Raw genomic sequence first — 16,644 nt, 5'->3', positions numbered from 1 at the left:
GGCAGTATATAAATAAACTGCAATCTCTGAGTGTTTTCACCCCACTTTACATGTTCCACACAAAGCCACACTAACATTCCCTGATGGCCACTGTAAAACACTGCACTGCACTGTGCAAGACTGCAGCAGAAATCTATCCAGCTCTCCTGTAACCTGCTGCAGGGCAAGGAAATGGGGAATACAAATTAAAACAACCACAACAAATCTAAACAAAAAAGTAAGCCTTCCTTGCCTATCAGCTTCTGAAGTGATGGCAGATGACTCATAGAGTCATACAGAGGGATGAAGAGCAGAGCAGTTCATTCACAGGCGAGGGAAGGCCCCAGCTCTGAGTGCCAGCTGTGTGCCCAGGGCAGGGCAGCCTTCACAGGGCTCTCCTGTGCTGGGGGGCAGCAGGCAGCCCATGAGACACAGCAGCTCCCCACCTTAATACTGGTTACAAATGGCACTCCATCTGCTCTGACACAGAGGCTCCTTCTGACAGAAGGCAGCATTTTGTTGCACTTTATGCCCAACACTGTCAGGTGCTGAGCATTTCCTGAAGACTCTAAATCCCATAACACCTGAAAGCCCCCATCTGAAATAGACCTGTCCTCACTGTTCAGGCCCTGAAAACTAACCCAAGAGCCAGGCCAGGCTGGGGCCCACAGAAACACCTCCTGCTGCACCCTGAGGAGCCCCACCCCGGGGTGCAGCACAATGGGGCAGTGCCCTGGGCTCAGCTCTGGCACCTCCTGTTGTGTTTGCTCAGGGCAGGAGCGATGGCATCAGACACACACTGAGCTGCAGGTCTGAGGCTGCTTCCCGTGCTGGTGGCACTTGCAGCCAGAGGTGCCTCAGGAGCCATCCACCCCCTCGGGCACTGCAGCCTGTGCAGGGCACTGCTCCCTGGGAGGAGGAGCAGGACATGCAGGCACATCCCTGAGCGACCCCTCTGAGGCATCACACACCTCCCTCCCCTGTGCTGGAAGGGCAGCAGAGCCCGTGGTCTGACAGGGGCAGGGGCAGAGCCCATGGACAGGGGCAGGGGCAGGGGCAGAGCCCGTGGTCTGACAGCAGAGGAGCCCAGCACTGGCACCATCTCTGAAGCCAGGCTGGTTCCTCTGCCAGGGGAAGGCTGGTTCCGGAGCCAGGGGAAGGCTGGTTCCTGAGCCAGGGGAAGGCTGGTTCCTCTGCCCAGGGAAGGCTGGTTCCTCTGCCCGGGAAAGGCTGGTTCCTGTGCCAGGGGAAGGCTGCTTCCTGAGCCAGGGGAAGGCTGGTTCCTCTGCCAGGGGAAGGCTGGTTCCTGAGCCAGGGGAAGGCTGGTTCCTGAGCCAGGGGAAGGCTGGTTCCTGAGCCAGGGAAAGGCTGGTTCCTCTGCCTGGGGAAGGAGCAGCCGTGCAGGGAATCACAGCGAGCGGTGACAGCACGGACACGTTCTGCACAGCACGCTCCAGCTCCTGTCTAGCAACCATCACAGCAGCTCCTCACCCAGCAACTGCTCTGCTCTGGCTTTCAATTAGAAATAAAGAAAAAAAGAAAAGCAGCTTTTCCAGATGCCTGGAGCAATGCAGCAATTTGATTCCAAATCTTAGATGAAGCAACCTGCCTTTAAAAATAACTGCAAAGAAGTGCATTGCTGTTGCTTAGGAAACAGACTCTCTTCCCACCTTCACCGCTTTTTTTTATTTCTTTAAAACAATAAAATATTAATGAAACAAATTTAGTGAAAAGCACAGGAGGCACAGCTTTAATTATTAATAAATGCTGCAGCTGCCACTGAGGGCAATTTCCCCAGTGACTGTCCCCAGAGCCCCAATATTTAATTATTCCATTGTGACATTTCTCATCACAAAAACTTGGGTAATATCTGTCCCCAGCTACCAATAATGCACACATAGGGGTCATCTGCAAGGGGCAAGACACTGGAATTTGCTGCTGGATTGCCTCAAAATGTATTTTCCACAGGAGAAGAGATTAACACATGTCCAGATCTATGTGTAAGGAACCCTTGGACTGGGGGCAGGTTAGAGCCCAGCCTGTGTGACCCTCAGGTCACTGCAACCCCAGACTGAGACTAACAGCACTGGCTGTCAGCACTCTTCTCTCCAGGCTCCTTTCAACAAGAATTATTCCAGAACAGCTGGAATACATTCACATCTGACTTGAGCTGAATGTGCTTGCAGATACACCGTGGCTTTTATCCAGTTAGCCTACAAAACATGCAGGCAGGGCAGCACATCTTGGGACACAGATGCCACCCCATTGCAGCCCAGGGGACCTGGTGGCACAGGACAGCAGCAAGGCATCCCTGCCAGCCCTGCAGGAGGGTGGCACAGCTCCCTGGCAGAGCCCCCAGGGCTTCCCTTTGGCTGTGTGTCCAAGGCAGGCACTGAGCTCACTGCACCTCGCCAGCATCGCCCACGGCCCACTGAGTCAGAGAGGAAACCTGGCACATCCTGAACCAACGGGCACAGAGGCACCTCGGGCTGCAGAACCTTTTCAAAGATATGAGAGCCTTTGGCCATGGTGCTTTTTGAGAAACGGCACATCCTGAACCAACGGGCACAGAGGCACCTCGGGCTGCAGAACCTTTTCAGACACAGAGCCCTTGGCCATGGTGCTTTTTGAGAAACAAACCAGGGGATCCCCGGGAGTTACAACTGCACAGCTCAGACTGCTGCCTAAAGACACAGCACAAACTATTCCAGGGGTTACAAGAGCCTTTGGGACAGGGAAATGGGGTTATCTACCCCCTTCTGGGAAAATGAACCATTTTCCCCTTTTTGGAACCTGACACTCTAAGAAGACCTAAAAATAGATGATTCAGCTGTTTCTGGAGAAACTGCTAACATCAGAAAGGCAGCACTGGGTGGTTTTGTGCACACACAGGTAGTCTGTACACATGTACACATGCTTGTGGCTACAGGTATGTGTGCACACAGGGAAGTAACAACTGCACAGCCCAGCGTGATCCCGAGCCTGCCTACTGTCACTGTACCTCCAACAAACACACACAAAAACCAAGCACAAAAAACCCAGCAACTCATCACACACAGTGGAAGAGCAGCTCTGCACTGGGAATAAATCAGCACAGCTCAGGTAATTTTCTTGTATGGTTCAGTTGACAGCAGCCATCTAAAAATTCATTAACTCCAGACAGTTTTGAGGAACATTCTCTGCAGTATTCACTGCTGAATTTAATTAAGTGCAGATATATTATTGATTTACAGTTCAAATAATCACGGTGCCCACCGAGCTTCAGGAAATGTCACTTTTTTATGACTTCACCACAGCTACTTCTTCCAGGGTCAGGTGAACAGGTTTGGTTTTGTCCTTTTTTGGCTCTATGAAAATTGTGACATGACTTAATGGACTGTGAAATGAAAGTTCTGGGGATGGAAGTGTGGTGAGCAGAGAAAAGAAGGCCTGTGGAAGGATTATTTATGGGGTGTACTTAGCAGATGAGATTTCCCTTAGACAGGAAGAAATACTGCAGCTAAATACCTTGTTTTCATGGAAACTGTGCACAGGGAATTGAATTCATGAGGCTGAAGAAATTAAAAACAAGTGAAAAGAGGAGGATGATAAAGAAGCCATCAGATGCTCAGGGTCTCCAGCTGCTGTTGCTTTATCCTAACCACAGACCTGCCAGCTTGAAGCCAGTTTTCCTGCCCAGTTCCAGCCTGCTGTGTCACTGGGACATGCAGGCCAAGCAGGGGAGATGCTGGTACCCGAGGGCAAAGGGCTGCAGAGGACACATCCAAACCTGCTCCTGTGCCCCTGTGCACCTGCACTCAACCTGCTCCTGCTGGGCTCTGCCACGCAACTTCCAATGTTCAACAGTTCCCTAGAAAATGATCTTGAAAAAGTGTATAATTGGATAATTCCCAGTTCTAAAGTGGCTGGGAAACTTCAGGGCTGAAATTTGGTGAATGCTCCTCCTTAAAATCAGGATCATTAAGCTTCAGGACCTCAGCAACCTTCAGAAAACAGAAGTGTTTTCATTAAACGCTGTTAAGGGTAAATCAAAATTACTGAAGTTTCTCTAAATATTGAAAATTATCCAATTTGATGACCCAGGATCAAAGCAAAATGTTCAGCAGAGTTCTCTAAAAACCACAAGAGATTTTATTTCACTTCTCAAGCTAAAAACACATGCAGTTCAAAAACTGTTTCATTTCACATCAGAGCTAATATTCACTCTGTTTTTTTCCTCCCCACCACAACACACCACTCATTAATTTAAGCATCATCCTTGGAGCACAATCAAAAACCTTCTAAATGTGCATGAAAAAATATTTGCCTCCCCCCAATTATGATCATCTCTGGTACACTCTCTGAGCTAATGTGTTTATCAAGTGAGGTAGAATCTCTGTAAACTATTTTTTAAGCATTATTCATCATTGAAAATGTTTGTTTCCCAAATAGGAGCAGTAATACAGGGAGACTTGTGTTTTGTTTGTGAGAGATCTGCATTTCCATTGCAGATAATCTTAATTTTTTTTAAATATCAATGCCAAGGGTAGAAAGCCAGAAAGAGTTAAGATGATAAACTGTCAGGTTGGGCAATGGTTATTTACATCTGTTTCTACAGAAGTTACATTTCAGTGAGCTAAGGAAAAAAGAGAAAACTGAATTCTTTGTTTTCTGTCACATCTGAATATGGTGCTATTTAGAAGCCTCAAGGCAATCAGCTAAAAATCCCAAAGCAAAAGACATCTCTTCCTAATGGGGCTGGTTTTCAGAAGAATTGGAATGCTGTCACTCCAGCTGAAAATGATGGGAACAAAACTGTGTTTTCTTCAAACACAGTTAACTTTGTGCAAAATGGGATAACAAGCCATCCTGAGAGCAGTGAAGGACATGGCTCAGGACCCAGCCCATGCTGTGGCTAACCTGGGTCACTGGCAGTGAGCACCCCTGCAGCTCTCACAGCAGCCATCCCAAACAGCCTGGGTACCTGCTCCCCAGGAGTCTCCAGCCACATCCATGTCCAAGCATTCCTGCTTTCCCACTGCCAGCGTGCATGGAGACCCATCCATGACCCCAGCTGAAGCTCTTTGATTGTGCTCCCTAAAGTTTCACACCTTACCAGACCTTGGCTGCAGAAAATCCAGCCACACAAGAGCTTTCCTACTGCCTCCCACCCCAGAATGAGCAGAGTGCTCATCTGCTGGGAAGCAGCTGTGGAACTGCTCCAGGCAGAGTCCAGTCTCAGTGTTTTGCACGTTCATTGAGGATGATCCTGTCATACACTGGATGGGCTCTGACCTGTGAAGAGGACCCCAGAGCCACTCTGATTCTCAGAGCACACCAGTCCTTTTGCTGTGAACAGATACTTGGTGACACAGAACTATTTCAAATAACAATTCCCTCCACTTATTTTTGAAGAAGGAAGCATCTTACACTGATGATTATCCAAGTCTAGGTGCCCCAGGGCTCTGTGAAAGGAAGCTGCAAAGATGGAGACAGGCCCACACAGCAGATCTGAGTGTGGAATTACAGCCTGAAGCACAGACATCTCAGAAGCACTTGTGGGTGATAGCTCTCCTCGCTCTGTTTCTGAGAACAATAAATGCTCGTGCAGTCCTGATGTAGACAGACACTGCAGGGGAGCAGAAGCACCAGTGTAAGACACAAATGCCAGCTCAGGAGTGCTTCAAAAGCAGCCATGGAGTCAGGCTCTGACCTGCCATGGCCCAGCACAAGTCAAGGCTGTATTTGAGTCTCGGAGTGAAGGAAACACTGAAAGAGCTGCTGTACAACTTACAGGGGCACCCAGGAGAAGCTGTACTGAGAAGAAGCAGTATGACAGCACTCCCCTACCACCTGCACACTGTGCTTCTAGACCTGGAAGTCACCCCCACAGGAGAAGGCTGGACCTGCAGAGCTGGCCAAGGGACTCACAGCACTGCATGGCTGTGGGTCTGTCTGTGCTTGGACCTGCTCACCCACCACGGCCAGAACCACCACAGGGTTCACAGGCTGCCCAGCCTTCCCAGAGCAGACTGGCAGGCTGTGCTCAGGCAAGTGTCCCTTCTCTCTGGGTGGCAGATGTCCCTGCAAGGCCCCGGGCCACCTCTCTGATGCATTATTCACACAGAGCAAGCACCAAGGACTGCTCACTAATGGGAATTCATTACCTCCCAAGCTCCCCCGGGCAAGCACCACATCCTTCTTTTGTCTGAAGGGCTGCACGTATGACTAAACACAGTCTCAGACCCCATACAAACCCTCAGTTAATATCCAGATCCAGCTCTGCAGTCAAGCCCTGTCACCTCTCCCAGGGCACGACTGGACACATCGTGATGTGGTGTTGTTCTTCTTTTTTTAAGATCTGTGTTATTTAAACACAGCATTACCCAGAAAAAAAACCCAGTCATTTTCATCAGTTAACAAGAGAGGAAAAGCAACAGGCATAATGGGAATGGAAAATGAAAACGTTGAGGTTAATGCAGCTAAATCAACAGGGCTGGCTCAACCCTAGGGCTGAGCCAGCCAAGCTTCCTCAGCTCCTCCAGGAGAGACTTTTTGCTCCTCTTCTCTGCACCTGGAACTGCAGCCTCTGCAGCAAAGATCCTCAACAAATCTGTCAGGACAGAGCAGTAATGTAACACCCAGAAACAGCAAATTTTCTCCTTGGGTTCAAAAGGGGAAAAGCATTTCTGGTCTGTAAGTCTGGTCTAGACACAGTTTTAGAACAGATTTGGAAGGCAAAGATTATTCAATGACACTGAAGGAAAGGAAAACCAAATACCTCCAATTGTCTTTGAAGTGAAGGACTGTAAATTAAATATTAGTAACTGAAGATAGGAAGAAATAGCACATGTCAAGCATCCAAAGTATACCAAAAAAGCCACAAAGTATCAAGAAAACAAAAAGAAGATGGGAATTTTTTTGTTTTCTTTGATAGAAGAGCCTCAACGTCTTAGAAGATTTGAGTTCAGATTCAGGAACAGGAAAGGACCTGGTGATGCCCTGCCATAAACCCACCCACAGCTGCACAGCTCTGGTGCATCCCCAGGACCAGCAGTGGATTCCCCCAGCTCCTCCTCTCCCCCACATCCCAAGGGACATGTGCAATGCCATCCTCAAACAAGGTTTACAAGAAGCCCCAAGCACAACATTAAATACCATTCTGCAGCTCAAATCACAACTGGCCTTTTCAGTTCAGCCACCAAGGGATTCTGCACATTTTAATTAACGGGTTTAATTACTGGTAGCAGGTTTATTATTCAGGCCAAAAAATGCTTTTCGTGCCATTCATCCCTTCCTTAATTTGAACTGAAATCTCATTGAAAAGCCAAATTCTGCATGTTTAACAGTTACTATTTTTACTCATGTTTACTACTAACCTTTCCCCAAAACACAGTAAGTGTATTCCCTCTGCCAAGCTGGCATGCTGGATTTCCACCTAAACAACATATATTTTGATTGTGACACACACCAACTGTCCATAGCCCACCTGAATACTATGGTGATTAGTTTCTAGCATGGGGAATTCAGGATTATTTAATATATTCAAAATATGATTCTAAGAGAACAAACTACTAAGACTCATTTCAAAGCAGGTATTGGAAATGCAGAGATCATCTGGGTATCCATGTCTGAGGCACTCATGAATAAACCCTGTCTGCAGTATGAAGCTGACTTAAACAAGTTTTTAATTGCTTCAAGCAGCATGTTTTGTCAGACTAAAGGTGGGCAGCCACACAGCAAAGGCTCAGCAAACTGCAGGCAGCTTTTGGACAAACACTGGAGGCGTAATGTGCTGCACTGCAAACCCTGTAAATACACTTGAGGGAAGAGCAGAGACAGAGATGCTTGGCCTTTCCTCGGAGCTGCTGGGCAGGCTGGCAGCAGCAGCTGCAGCAGCAGCAGGAGCTGCAGCAGCAGGAGCTGCAGCAGCAGCAGGAGATGCAGCAGCAGGAGCTGCAGCAGCAGGAGCTGCAGCAGCAGCAGCAGGAGCTGCCCTGGCCCTGCCGCAGAGAGAGGTGCTCAGGGCAGGCTGGGCAGGAGGACAGGCTGGCAGGAGGGCAGGCTGGCAGGAGAAGATGCAGCAGCAGCAGCAGCAGTGCCCCGGCCCTGCCGCAGAGCTCTGCCAGCCCCACGTCAGTGGCAGCTGCTGTTCCCAAGGAAACGTCTCCCGAGCCCCGGCTGCCACGGCCACAGCTCCCAGCAGAAGCTGCTCCAAGCACTGGCAGCCCTGCACTGTCCCCTGGCTGGGCACACAGCCCCGGTGGAACTGGCTGCAGAACCCCAGCCCACAGGGATTCAGAACTTTGTCCTGCAATGGCACACATCAGCCACGGGCCAAATGGAGCTGCTGCGGCTCTGAAGCACAGCCAGATCTCCTGGAAAGCACAGGGGATGACAGAGCCCTGGGAGGTGACTTAGGCTGGTTATACACTGGGTTGGGAACAAATACAGAACCTCCTGCACTCACTGCTTCCCCACAAGGATGAAAACATCAGCACTGTTCTCCTTCTCCCAGAGCACCCAGGCAGAGAGCACAGGCTGGAGCAGAGCCCCCGTGGTCACAAATCCCTCCTGCTGGATGAGCTGACCTGCACCATTCCTCCAGGCCAGCAAGGGTGGCACAGAGCTGGAGCATTTCCCAGGACAAGGGGCACATGACATTTAATTGGCACCTTCAGCCATCTAGGACCTAGGGCAGCTATGAACTGTTCAGCTACTGATGCACAGAGACCCTGAAATCAGCCATCATGTATTTAAGAGGCTCTTGCTAAACTCAGCCTAGCAGGAGAGTAAAATGATTCACAAGAATTCTATATTTATAATGAAGATTCACCAAAAATGACTCATGTACTGAACCAATCTAATTTTAAATAGAAGGGAAAAACCTCTTGAAGAGTCACACGAAACTGGAGTGGGGGAGGGAAGAGAACTGTACACACAGGAGAGCACCAGCCAGGAGCTGTTAGCCAAATCTGCTGGAAGGGATTTCTCCATTCAATCGGCCAAAGAAAAAACAGAACATTCAGCTTCACCTTCTTCTGGTTTAGAGTTAATCAAGGCCTCCATTCAAAGCAGCAGCAGGCTGGAGCCCTGCTTTAGGACAGGTAGGATTGCTGGGCAATAATGAGGCAGCTCAGTGCAGAGCTATTAGTTCTTCAGACCATGAAGAATTCAGAACACAAAACCAGCTGGAATCACAGTAGGAGGATGAGAGAAGTATGAAGACTTTAAAGTATTGCTGATTTTGGCCAAGCAGAAACAGCTGCCACCCCACCACCTGTTACACCAGCAATGCAGCACAGCTTCCAGGACAGGACCCCAGGACAGGACCCCAGGAACAGAGAGCAGGCAGACCACACTGGGAGCTCCCTGGAACACACAGCCAGCCTCAGCAAGGCCACCTGGCATCTTGGCTGGGTACTTGGATAATGACATTTCAGCAAGAGTTACTTTACAATTTGTAATGTAAACACAAATGTAGCAAATGCAGAGGTGAAATGGGCCTGAACAGCATGATTTCTAGTATCTAAATCCCTGCATTTACCTCTGACAGCAGAGAAAATAAATGTCTAGAGGAAAAGTAAGGTTAGGCAGCATTAGCTCTTCCCGTGACATTTACCGCATAAGGCGATGATGTGACTGCTGTCTTCATGTACAAATTTCCGGGTGACAGCTTCTTCCATGATCTGCTTTACCTAAAATGAAAAGAGAGGAATGACTGTATGATCCCAACAAAATCAGCACGGCACTTGCGAGTTTCGTTTTCAACCACTGCTTGTCCCTTCCCCTCACCAACTCCCTCACATCACATTTTGCAGGGAAGAATGGATTTAAGGAGGGAAGGGGCTTATAATAGCATGAGAAAGCCTCTGGCAGAACAAGGACAGGTCTGTTTGGGGTGTGCCCCCATAAAAGGCAGATTTCAGTGTGCCCACAGTACCCTCCAGAGAACTTCTCCACCATAAGTTTTGAAGAGCTGTGAAAGACTTTTAACATGATTCATCCTTGGCCTTCACACAGTCTCTTCTGCTCATGCAACCAGATTGTGCTGCTATGTCCCATTTCCACTTGTGCCATTCTGCTCTTTTTCAAGCACAAAGCATCCCTGAGTGACACGGGCACACATTCCCAGAGAGGTTTAGGGCCACCTTCCCCCTACCTGGGGAACAGGGAACATGCCACAGCAATTACAAATTATGCCTTCAAAGCTCTGTTGCACCAGACAGTATACAAAATTATTACAGTACCTACAGAGAAGGCAGTGCCTGCAGTTTTCACTTCAAGACACGATTTAGCAATCGTAGCAAATAAAATTACACTTATCACACTTCTTAATGATTTAAAACAAAGTTCCTTTCCAGTTTCAGGGCTCAAGATGTGTGAAGCTCCAGAGGGAAATCACTGCAAATTACTGACTTTCAAAAATTAAAGAAGAAACAGACAATTCTTACAATGAGGCTCTTGGCAAGAGGCTGTAGTCACCCTCCATTCATCTGCCAGTGATTTCTCCCCAGTGGTTTCCTCAGCCTGACACCACATGAAACCTCATTGTTTTCCAACTCATCACCAACTCATTTATCAGACACTCATTTCCTCCTGGCCGTGGAGAGCTCGCTCTCTTCCATACACAAATTAACCATCATTTTTGATTTCTCTCATTTGTGAGCTGCAATTACAGGGTTATGACACTCTGACTGAACACATGCCAATTCACTTTCAATATAGGAAAGTGCGTGCTACCATGGTAGAAGACTCAAGCAGACACTCTCTTCCTCCAACATTTAGAGCTAACTGGGTAGCACTCCATGGCACTGACACGTCCCAAGGTTTGAGCTTTTCCCCTCAGTGCTGGAGCAGGAGAAGCTGCAGGTGCAGTGCTCCATCGACAGCTGGGCTCTGCAGCTGCCTGTGGAGGTGCCTTCTCCGCTCTGAAGGGCTTCCTCCTCCAGCAAGACCATCTGTGAGACCAATTCTGGATGCTGTAATTAAACATCCCCTCCCCCAGAAACCATCCTGGGGCCTCTGTGCCCACTCCTACACCCCCAGCCCGGCTGGCAGCAGCCTGCAGCTCTGGCACTTGCTGCACGAGCCTTTCAACACATGGCATTTGCCTCGCTCCAAATTCTGGATCAAGTGGATCCTCCAGAATTTGTGCTCCTTATCAAACAGAAGCCCTCTGAATTGCAAAGGAAACATTGGAGGGGAAAAAGGAAACATGTAAGAGGCTTTGAAAGTAGAAAGTGTTTTATAGCAGATTTCAAAACGTGTCTTTTGCAGTTTATAAAACCTGGCTCGCTGCTCACACCTGAGGCCTGACAATATAAACTTTGAGCCAGGTAATTTGTTTATTTCCTGTGGCTTTTCTGACATGGCTGTTAGAACTCAGGACGTCAGAGTGAGGCAGCTGGAGGTGGAGGAGTAAGAGGGTATCAAGGAAGAAGCAGGGGTGTGAGGAGGTCTCGTGAATGGGCACTCACATCTGGATTATCCTGTGTACTCAGCCATCCCTTGGGCACAGTTTCACTCACAGTTTCACCAAGGAAAGGGCTGATGTACTACTGGCAAAAAGCAACTGAGTGCTGCTGGCCTGAAGACAGAGTCTGCCCTGGAGCAGCAGTCACCACGCTGGCAGGGACCACAGCAGCCTGTGCACACACAACTCAAGGTCACAGACAAGCCTTCAGGACTGCAGACCATGGAATCAGTCCCAGCATCTCAGAAAACATCAACTGGAATTCAAATCCTAACAACAGGGAGGAAGAAGAGTAGTTTTGATCAGCAAAAGCTCAAGTGCTCAGCAGCCAATTTACTGCTACCACACATTTCCCAGGCACACCCCAATCAGCTCAGGATGTTATTTAGATCCCCATCAACTAAAATTTTAAGTGTATAAAACTTGAGAAAGAAAAGTGTTTCAGATTCAATAATCAACCCTACTTTTCTAGAGCAGCACCATCCAGTGTCTCTCGGGAGACTTTCAACCCCAGGCTCCAGAGCTAAGGCCACAGAGCAGGCTCTCTGTGCCTTCCCCACTGCCACCAGATGCCAAGCAAGCTCCGTGCATTTTCTGGAGAGTGCCTGAATGTTATTAGAAAACATTTTTAAGGCATAGACAGGATATGAGAAGATTCAAAAGCTGGAATGCAATGTTCTTCAACCCCACGTCATCCCTCACTGCCACGTAATTCATGGATGCTCCAGGCAAGGAGCTAAAGCAAGTGTTTCTGATCAAATGGAACACAAGCTTTTCTTTGCTTGTTTCCTTAATTCCCTTGCAATACTGCACAGCTCTTCATAGGGAATTCTGCTGCTTTGTCTGTGTTCCTGGGAGGCACTTGACAATGGAGCTTTTTGAGCACAAGCCTCCACACACACCCACTGGCAGCTACCAGCGGACCTGACCAAACTGCAAATTAATCTCATTAACAGAAACATCACTACCTGCCCCCACAGCCCCATCTACCCCCGCAGGGAAGGGATGTGCAAGGGATGGAGGGTGCAGCTGGGCCAGCAGTGACACCGGCTCCTGTCCCAGCCTTGGAAACACCCTCCTGTTCCTGTGCCTCCCCTGCAGAGCAAACAGGAGCCACCCATCCCACCCAGGCTCATCTGGACCTGCCTGGTGCACAGAGAGGTACATGTGTCACTCAGTGTCATTGTCCCAGGTGCAGCTGCAGCTCTGGGGACACCTGCTCGCCCTGGAACGGGTGCCAGGCTCTGGGGACACCCGTCTGCCAACCCCTGGGAGCAGGGACAGGAAAGCTCTGCCTACCCAGGTAAAGATCTGTGCCTGAGCAGTACAGAAGATGCTGGTGGCAGCATTGTACAGGTAAAGCAAAGCAAACTCCTCAAAGAGAAACTGCTCAGCATTCGCAGCATCTTCCAATGGATCACTGCTCTGACTTTCTTCCACATCCTACAAGGGCTAAAACTTTCAGAAGCAGTCAAACACCAAAGACACATCATAATACATGGATTATTTATTAAGTGTCACTCAAGAAATACACAAGAGAAATGCCTTTATGTTTAATTTTAAAAATTTTATTATAAATAAACTTTAAAAATGTTAAAGAAGAATGCTCATAACATAACCCAATAACCAGGAACACAGTTAAAGCCTACAGTATTTTTTCCTCAAAGGAGAAAACCTAATGTCCACCATCCATATCTTCTTCAGCTAGTGCAGCTACTGCTCACCTCCTTTATTGACATCTCCTACTGCACTGACTCCTCACTCCTGATGAAAGACTGGCAGTGTAATAAAAGCTGTTCAATAACTATTGCACTTCTGCTCAGAAGTCCTTACATTTCAGCTGCAAGTCGAGCAATTGAGTTTTTGAAGTGCTCTGAAATCGTTCAGGGTAGAACTGCTAAGGTTATTGTTATCCTGTTTGTTTCACAGCTAGAAAGTACTGTTTAAATCCAGAAATGGCAAAACCCTCCATTTCAGGAGGCAAAAGGAAATGGCCAGAGAAAAAAGCCTGTTTTATGAGTCTGCTTGTCACAACAGATTTTCCTGCAGAGAGAGATAAATGCTTGAAACGTGAACTTCCAAGCGGCCTCAGCATGAATCCCAGCAGTTACATTTTCGAAACACATTACACGTCTTCCTTTCTGTGAGAGCCAACAAAATACATTCCCTACCAATGGGAACTGAAAGTCCATCTGAGGAAAAGCAAACTGCATTCACTTTCCCAAAGGAAAAATGCAGAAGTTTTAGCTGAGAGACCGAGGCAAAATAAACTAAACACTTTGCACCAAGTGACTTTGGAGATAACCGTTCTATACTTTGCAAAGACAACTGAATTTTACCAGGCTTGGTGCAACAGCCCACAGAAAGAATCCACTGCCTATGAACTCCTTTGGCTATTGAGGTTATGAAAATCATTTAACAGGACACAGGAGTCTGGGTTTAAAGGACAAGGGAAGGGGACCAGGGCTCTGAGAACAGACAGGGACATGGAGGCAGGTTTTCCCAGCAAGCAGGCAGAAGTGGCTGTATGAAGTCACACATGATAAAAAATGAGGTTGAAAATTCTACTGGAAAAAGTTATATACAGTCATGAAGGGCAGCATTATCTGGTGGGCAGTTACCAGTGGCTCGTGTTCAATTCCTGCCTCCGTAATTGATTACTGAGGACAAATAAAATCTCCATGTCAGTGTCTCCAACTGCGACCTGAGCCGTTTCCTTACTGTGAGCACAGACAGGGGCCCTTCCACAGGTCTGTGAAGGCACAGGTGAGGGGGGTTACCCCAGCCTGCTTAGAATCAACAAAGGCTCTCATGGCTATTTTAGACTGGAAAGCTCTGGCCAACCTACTATAAGTGCTCTAAAAGAGCATTGGTGAGGACTTGGGAGAAGGAAAAAACAAATCAGAGACAAAACAAAAATGCAGATGACACAGAAAGTACAAATAACACTTTCAAGCATTATTCAAGCCATTTAAAAACCAGAGTCCAATTAAAAACATTTTAGAGACTTTAAAAACAAATTAGCCTCAGATTTTTTAATTACACACCACTACTTCTCCTCAGCTTGAGTTGGCTTGGATCATGAAAATCCACTTCACTTTCCATCTCATGCATTAGCTCAAGATTGCAATGTTCACACTTGGAAAACATTTATCAGATTTATTTATATATTTAAGCATTACTCAGGAGAGCAAGCACACCCACTTCTAAATAAAACCTTGCAGTGCCTCAGCTCAGAGGTTCTAGTTCAAGCAGAAATTTCTAATCAGAGTGGCAGCGTTCAGCAGGTACCACCTGCCCAGGGCAGCTGCTGGCTGGGTCATGCCGGGACACAGTCCTGCTGCTCCACACACAGACCGTCCTCGCCGTGCCTGTCCCTGCCCCTTCCACGCTCCCCACAGCTGAAGTGTTCTGATTCCAGCAGCAGTGAGTACCAGGACAGGGCTCAGGAGCCTTGGCCACAGCAGCCACTTTACATCTCAACTTTGACAGCCCCTGCTGCTTCCCCAGCAGTGAACCGCAGAGGGGAAGGCGCAGGAGGGCAGGGACCTGTTAAAAACACTCGTTACCGCTGCGATGGATAAGCATGACATCCCATTTCACTGCTGTGTAACAGCCGCAGCTACACGCAGCCCACCGCAGCCAGCGCCACGAAACCACAAAACCCCAGAGCTGGGGAGAGGCGGCCCCAGCAGCCCCAGCCGGAGCGGGCTGCAGGGGAGCCAGGGACCCCGGCGGCTCCTCCGGCCCGGAGGGAGCCGGGCTCTGCGGCGGGGCTGCTCCAGCGAGGGGCACCGGGCCAGGGGCACCGGGCCAGGGGCACCGGGCACGGCCGAGCACCGGGCGAGGGCACCGGGCCAGGGGCACCGCCGGGCACCGGGCGAGGGGCACGGAGCACGGCCGAGCACCGGGCGAGGGCACCGGGCAAGGAATACCAGGCAAGGGAATGACCTGCCAGGCACGGAGCACTGCCAAGAACCGGGCAAGGGGCACCGGGCACGGCCGAGCACCGGGCAAGGGCACCGGGCCAGGGGCACGGAGCACGGCCCTGCAGCCGAGGAGCGCCGTGCGGACACCGAGCGGCACCAGCCGCGCTCGGGTGCGGGCTGGGCTCTTTATGTACACACGTTCCCAGCCCCGAATGCCACACAGGTGTGCGCAGAACAACCACCCAAATTAACCCTTCCCAGGGCACGGGGGCCAGGGCGCTGCCGCCGGCAGTCAGCTCGGCTCACGCACGGACACCTCAGAAACACCTTCGTACCTCCGATCCACCCCTCCTCTCTAAAGCTCACAGTTAAGGAAAAACTCATAAAGAACGAGTGACACGGGAAACACAAACGCCGGGAAAGGGAGCGGGAGCGATGTGCGCTCCTGCCGCAGCAGCGGTCCCGCCAGCGGCATCCCCGCTCGGGTGCCCGGGGGAAGAGCCCGAGGGTGAGTACCGGGCAGAACCGGGACAGCACCGGGACAGACCCGGGCAGCAAAGGGCAAAACCGGGACAGACCCGGGACAGACCCGGGCAGAACCGGGCCAGCACCGGGCAGTATCGGGCAGCACCGGGACAGCACCGGGACAGACCCGGGCAGCACCGGGCAGAACCGGGACAGCACCGGGAAGTACCGGGCAGAACCGGGACAGCACCGGGACAGACCCGGGCAGAACCGGGACAGCACCGGGCAGTACCGGGCAGCACCGGGCAGAACTGGGGCAGAACCGGGCAGCACCGGGACAGACCCGGGGCAGATCCGCGTCCTCTGCGCCAGCCCGGACGGGCGCGCACGGCCGCGGAAGCCGCTCCGCGCCGAGGCACCGGGACCGGCACCGGGACCGGGACCGGCCCGGCCGGGCCGCAGGGCGTTCCCCACGCGGCGCCCGCCGCGACCCGCGGCCCCCCGGGGCCGGACCAGCGGGGCGCTGCCCGCCGCACACCCTCGGGGCCTGCATCCTCCGCCCTCACCTCCTTCTTCACGTTCCACAGCAGCCTGTCCTTCACGGCGTCCGCCGAGCAGCTCATGTTGGCGGGCCGGACAGACACAGGGACAGGGACACAGAGGGACAGGGGGACACAGAGGGACAAGGACTGGGAGACAGGGACAGAGGGACAGGGGGACACAGAGGGACAGGGGGACAAGGGACTGGGGGACAGGGACAGAGGGACAAGGGGACACAGAGGGACAGGGGGACAAGGGACAGAGAGACAGAGGGGA

At 50.4% G+C, this 16,644-nt stretch overlaps 1 protein-coding gene across 9 annotated transcripts in view; it reads right to left on the bottom strand.

Moving 5' to 3' along the window:
• The window catches only part of SGSM2 (small G protein signaling modulator 2), a 38,242-nt gene extending 21,784 nt beyond the window's left edge, over positions 1 to 16,458 (bottom strand). For 8 of the 9 annotated variants that reach the window (XR_005628839.1, XR_005628838.1, XM_039720794.1 and 5 more), the window contains exons 1-2: positions 16,395 to 16,458; positions 9,581 to 9,656 (exon numbers count right to left, since the gene is read on the bottom strand). Coding sequence is in view for 7 of the 9 variants with exons in the window: in XM_039720794.1 (XP_039576728.1) it covers positions 9,581 to 9,656; positions 16,395 to 16,451 (133 nt within the window). In the remaining 2 variants the exon portion in view is untranslated. The remainder of the gene's footprint in view (positions 1 to 9,580; positions 9,657 to 16,394) is intronic. The other variant, XM_039720792.1, reaches the window with a different exon arrangement.
• Positions 16,459 to 16,644: the final 186 nt, after the last annotated feature.

Source organism: Passer montanus, unplaced genomic scaffold (assembly GCF_014805655.1).
Source record: "Passer montanus isolate IOZ18808 unplaced genomic scaffold, ASM1480565v1 scaffold44, whole genome shotgun sequence".
Taxonomy (NCBI): domain Eukaryota; kingdom Metazoa; phylum Chordata; class Aves; order Passeriformes; family Passeridae; genus Passer; species Passer montanus.
This window is presented reverse-complemented; position numbering and strand designations above follow the sequence as displayed.